Here is a 6,000-nt window from a genome sequence, read left to right on the forward strand (position 1 = left end):
ACAACCCCTGCCCCACATCCTACCTCTGGCCTGGTGTTGGGTAGGGACTGTCTCTCTATGTTGCCAACTTGTACTTCCCAAGCGCTTAGTACAGTGCTCTGCACACAGTAAGCGCTCAATAAATACGATTGATTGATTGATTGAATGGCCCCCCCCTTCTCACATCTGCCAAACTAGCTCTCTTCCTCCCTTCAAAGCCCTACTGAGACCTCACCTCATTCATTCATTCAATCATATTTATTGAGCGCTTACTATGTGCAGAGCACTGCACTAAGCGCTTGGGAAGTCCAAGTCGGCAACATATAGAGCCGGTCCCTACCCAACAGTGGGCTCACAGTCTCCTCCAGGAGGCCTTCCCAGACTGAGCCCCCCTTTCCCTCTGCTCCTCCGCCCGTCCCCATCGCCCCTACCCCCCGACACAGTACTTGCGTATATATGTACATATTTATAATTCTATTCATTTATATTAATGATGCATATATATATAATTATTTATTTATATTTAGACTATTGACCTCTGTTTACTTGTTTTGATGACTGTTTCCCCCCTTCTAGACCGTGAGCCCGTTGTGGGCAAGGAATGCCTCTAGTGAAGCAGCTTGGCTTAGTGGAAAGAGCCCAGGCTTGGGAGTCGGAGGTGGGTTCTAATCCTGGTTCTGCCACTTGTCAGCTGTGTGACTTTGGGCAATCAATCAATCTCATTTATTTAGCGCTTACTGTGTGCAGAGCACTGTACTAAGCGCTTGGGAAGTACAAGTTGGCAACATATAGAGACGGTCCCTACCCAACAGTGAGCTCAGTCACTTCACTTCTCTGTGCCCTCAGTTCCCTCATCTGTAAAATGGGGATTAAGACTGAGAGCCCCACATGGGACAACCTGATTACTTTGTATCTGCCCCAGCGCTTAATACAGTGCTTGGCACATAGTAAGCGCTTTAACAAATACCATTATTACTATTATTATTATTTGCTGCTGAATTGTACTTTCCAAGCATTTAGTACAGTGCTCTGCACGCAGTATGTGCTCAGTGAATACGACTGACTGAATGAAGAGTACACAGTAAGCGCTCGATAAATTTGCTGGGTGACCTTGGGCAAGTCACTTCACTTCTCTGGGCCTCAGTTCCCTTATCTGTAAAATGGGGATAAAGCCTGTGAGCCCCACGTGGCACAACCTGATCACCTTGTATCTCCTCCAGCACTTAGAACAGTGCTTGCACATAGTAAGCGCTTAACAAATACCATCATTATTATTACAGAGAAGCAGCGTTGCTCAGTGGAAAGGGCCTGGGCTTGGGATTCAGAGGTTGTGGTTTCCAATCCAGCCTTGGCCACTTGTCAGCTGTGTGACCTTGGGCAAGTCACTTCACTTCTCTGGGCCTCAGTTCCCTCAACTGTCAAATGGGGATGAAGACTGTGAGCCCCCCATGGGACAACCGGATCACCTGGTAACATCCCCAGGGCTTAGAACAGTGCTCTGCACATAGTAAGCGCTTAATAAATGCCATCATTATTATTATTCTCTGGGCCTCAGTTCCCTCATCTGTCAAATGGGAATGACACGTGGGACAACCTGATCACCGTATATCTACCCCAGCGCTTAGAACAGTGCTTGGCACATAGTAAGCGCTTAACAAATGCCAACATCCGCTGTTGGGTAGGGGCCGTCTCTGTATGTTGCCAACTTGTATTTCCCAAGCGCTTAGTACAGTGCTCTGCACACAGTAAGCGCTCAATAAACACGATTGAATGAATTAATGAACACTATGAATTATTATTATTATTATTATTATTCTAGATTGTGAGCCCGCCATTGGGTAGGGGCCATCTCTCTATGTTGCCAGCTTGTCCTTCCCAAGCGCTTAGTACAGTGCTCTGCACACAGTAAGCACTCAATAAATGATTGAATTAATGAACATTATTATTATTATTATTATTATTATTATTATTATTATTCTAGACTGTGAGCCTGCTGTTGGGTAGGGACCGTCTCTATCTGTTGCCAACTTGTACTTCCCCAGCGCTTAGTACAGTGCTCTGCACACAGTAAGCGCTCAATAAATATGATTGAATGAATGAACATTATTATTATTACTATTATTATTATTCTAGACTGTGAGCCTGCTGTTGGGTAGGGACCGTTTCTCTATGTTGCCAACTTGTCCTTCCCAAGCGCTTAGTACAGTGCTCTGCACACAGTAAGTGCTCAATAAATACGATTGAATGAATAAAATAACATTATTATTATTATTATTCTAGACTGTGAGCCTGCTGTTGGGTAAGGACCGTCTCTATCTGTTGCCAACTTGTACTTCCCAAGCGCTTAGTCCAGTGCTCTGCACACAGTAAGCGCTCAATAAATATGATTGAATGAATGAACATTATTATTATTATTATTATTATTATTCTAGACTGTGAGCCTGCTGTTGGGTAAGGACCGTCTCTATCTGCTGCCAACTTGTCCTTCCCAGGCGCTTAGTACAGCGCTCTGCACACAGTAAGCGCTCAATAAATATGATTGAATGAACATTGTTATTATTATTATTATTATTATTCTAGATTGTGAGTCTGCCGTTGGGTAGGGACCGCCTCTACCTGTTGCCAACTTGTACCTCCCAAGCGCTCAGTCCAGTCCTCCGCACACAGTAAGCGCTCAATAAATACGATTGAATGAATGAATGAACATTATTATTATTGTAGACTGTGAGCCCACTGTTGGGTAGGGACCGCCTCTACCTGTTGCCCACTTGGCCTCCCCAAGCGCTCAGTACAGTGCTCTGCACACAGTAAGCGCTCAATAAATACGATTGAATGAATGAATGATGATGATGATTATTATTCTAGACTGTGAGCCCGCTGTTGAGTAGGGACCGCCTCTACCTGTTGCCGACTTGGACTTCCCAAGCACTTAGTACAGTGCTCTGCACACAGTAAGCGCTCAGTAAATACGATTGAATGAACATTGTTATTATTATTATTATTATTATTCTAGACTGTGAGCCCGCTGTTGGGTAGGGACCGTCTCTCTGTGTTGCCGACTTGTCCTTCCCAAGCGCTTGGTACAGTGCTCTGCACACAGCAAGCGCTCAATAAATATGATTGAATGAATGAACATTATTATTATTATCATTATTATTATTCTAGACTGTGAGCCCGCTGTTGGGTAGGGACCGTCTCTCTATGTTGCCGACTTGTCCTTCCCAAGCGCTTGGTACAGTGCTCTGCACACAGCAAGCGCTCAATAAATATGATTGAATGAATGAACATTATTATTATTATTATTATTATTCTAGACTGTGAGCCCGCTGTTGGGTAGGGACCGTCTCTCTATGTTGCCATCGTGTCCTTCCCAAGCGCTTAGTCCAGTGCTCTGCACACAGTAAGCGCTCAATAAATATGATTGAATGAATGAACATTATTATTATTATTATTATTATTCTAGACTGTGAGCCCGCTGTTGGGTAGGGACCGTCTCTCCATGTTGCCATCGTGTCCTTCCCAAGCGCTTAGTCCAGTGCTCTGCACACAGTAAGCGCTCAATAAATATGAATGAATGAATGAAATATGAAATATGAATGAATGAATGAACATTATTATTATTGTAGACTGTGAGCCCACTGTTGGGTAGGGACCGTCTCTATATGTTGCCAACTTGGCCTCCCCAAGCGCTCAGTACAGTGCTCTGCACACAGTAAGCGCTCAGTACAGTGCTCTGCACACAGTAAGCGCTCAGTAAGTACTTTCAAAAGTTCTTTTAGACTGTGAGCCCACTGTTGGGTAGGGACTGTCTCTATATGTGGCCAATTTGTGCTTCCCAAGCGCTTAGTACAGTGCTCTGCACATAGTAAGCGCTCAATAAATACGAGTGATGATGATAAATACAGCTGAATGAATGAATGAAGGACGGACGGAAAGCCGCCCTCGCCTCAGGGCCGGCGCGCATGCGCGCACTGGGGGGAGGGCGCTCCCCGCGCGGACGGCTTTCCCGCCAGGCTGACGTCACCGCGCAACGCCGACTGACGTCAGCACGCACGTCGACATCCCCACGTAACGACGCCATCCGAGGCCCACACGTACCCGCTGGCGGGCGGGGCGGGCCGCGCCCTCCCCCGGCCTCGGGCCGAGGACGCCGGGGAGCCCAGCAGCTCCACGTTGGTCACCTTCTTGTCGACGGTGAACCAGTCGTTGATCTGCTCGAGGGTCAGCCTGCGCAGCATGGCGCCGCCCTCCGGACGGGAGGACGCCCTGGGCGAGAATGACCCAACGGCCCGGCACGCGCGGGGGGGGGCCGAGAACGGGGGCGCGAGCCTCTCGCGAGACTTGGGCCGGGCACGCGCGCGGACGCCGCGGCCCCGCCTGCAGGGGGCGCCCGCCCTCCAGCCGCCACAGGCGAGGCCTAGTCACGACAACCTTCGCCTCGTCGTCACAATGATGGCGATTCTGAGGCGTTTAGTCATTCATTCATCCAACCATTCATTCATTCACTCGTACTTATTGAGCGCTTACTGTGTGCAGAGCACTGTACTAAGCGCCTGGGAAGGACAGGTTGGCAACATTTAGACTGTGAGCCCACTGTTGGGTAGGGACTGTCTCTATAAATTGCCAATTTGTACTTCCCAAGCGCTCAGTACAGTGCTCTGCACATAGTAAGCGCTCAATAAATGCGATTGATGATGATATAGAGACGGTCCCTACCCAACAGTGGGTTCACAGTCTAGAATAATAATATTAATAATAATGTTCTTTCAGTCCTTCGATCGTATTTATTGAGCGCTTACTGTGTGCCGAGCACTGGACTAAGCGCTTGGGAAGGACAAGTTGGCAACATAGAGAGACGGTCCCTACCCAACGGTGGGCTCACAGTCTAGAATAATAATAATAATAATAATCATAATAATCTTTCATTCATTCAATCGTATTTATTGAGCGCTTACTGTGTGCAGAGCACTGGACTAAGCGCTTGGGAAGGACAAGTTGGCAACATAGAGAGACGGTCCCTACCCAACAGCGGGCTCACAGTCTAGAATAATAATAATAATTAATAGTAATAATAATCTTTCATTCATTCAATCGTATTTATTGAGCTCTTACTGTGTGCAGAGCACTGGACTAAGCGCTTGGGAAGGACAAGTTGGCAACATATAGAGATGGTCCCTACCCAACAGCGGGCTCGCGGTCTAGAATAATAATAATAATAATAATGTTCTTTCATTCATTCAATCATTTATTGAGCACTTACTGTGTGCAGAGCACTGTACTAAGCGCTAGGGAAGGACAAGTTGGCGACATATAGAGACGGTTCCTACCCAACAGTGGGCTCACAGTCTAGAAGAACGTACTTATTGAGCGCTTACTGTGTGCAGAGCACTGTACTAAGCGCTTGGGAAGGACAAGTTGGCAACATCTAGAGACGGTCCCTACCCAACGGCGGGCTCACAGTCTAGAAGAACGTACTTATTGAGCGCTTACTGTGTGCAGAGCACTGGACTAAGCGCTTGGGAAGGACAGGTTGGCAACATGTAGAGACGGTCCCTACCCAACAGTGGGCTCACAGTCTAGAAGGGGGAGACGGACAACCAAACAACACATATTAACTAAAGGAAAATGGAGTAATAAATATTCATTCATTCATTCAATCGTATTTATTGAGCACTTACTGTGTGCAGAGCACTGTACTAAGCGCTTGGGAAGGACAAGTTGGCAACATCTAGAGACGGTCCCTACCCAACGGTGGGCTCACAGTCTAGAAGAACGTACTTATTGAACGCTTACTGTGTGCAGAGCACTGGACTAAGCACTTGGGAAGGACAATTTGGCAACATGTAGAGACAGTCCCTACCCGACAGTGGGCTCGCAGTCTAAAAGGGGGAGACGGAGAACAAAATGACACATATTAACAAAGGAAAATAAATAGAGTAATAAACATTCATTCATTCAATCGTATTTATTGAGTGTTTACTGTGTGCAGAGCACTGGACTAAGCGCTTGGGAAGGACAAGT

The 6,000-nt window shown here is 46.9% G+C and overlaps 1 protein-coding gene across 2 annotated transcripts in view; it reads right to left on the reverse strand.

Moving 5' to 3' along the window:
• Window positions 1–4,280, reverse strand: part of TDRD9 (tudor domain containing 9) — a 125,264-nt gene extending 120,984 nt beyond the window's left edge. For both annotated transcript variants that reach the window (XM_038743285.1, XM_038743284.1), the window contains exon 1: window positions 4,078–4,280. In XM_038743285.1, the coding sequence (XP_038599213.1) occupies window positions 4,078–4,217 (140 nt within the window). In that variant the 5' untranslated portion in view covers window positions 4,218–4,280. The remainder of the gene's footprint in view (window positions 1–4,077) is intronic.
• Between the last annotated feature and the right edge of the window lie 1,720 nt (window positions 4,281–6,000).

This window comes from Tachyglossus aculeatus, chromosome 1 (assembly GCF_015852505.1).
Source record: "Tachyglossus aculeatus isolate mTacAcu1 chromosome 1, mTacAcu1.pri, whole genome shotgun sequence".
Lineage (NCBI taxonomy): Eukaryota > Metazoa > Chordata > Mammalia > Monotremata > Tachyglossidae > Tachyglossus > Tachyglossus aculeatus.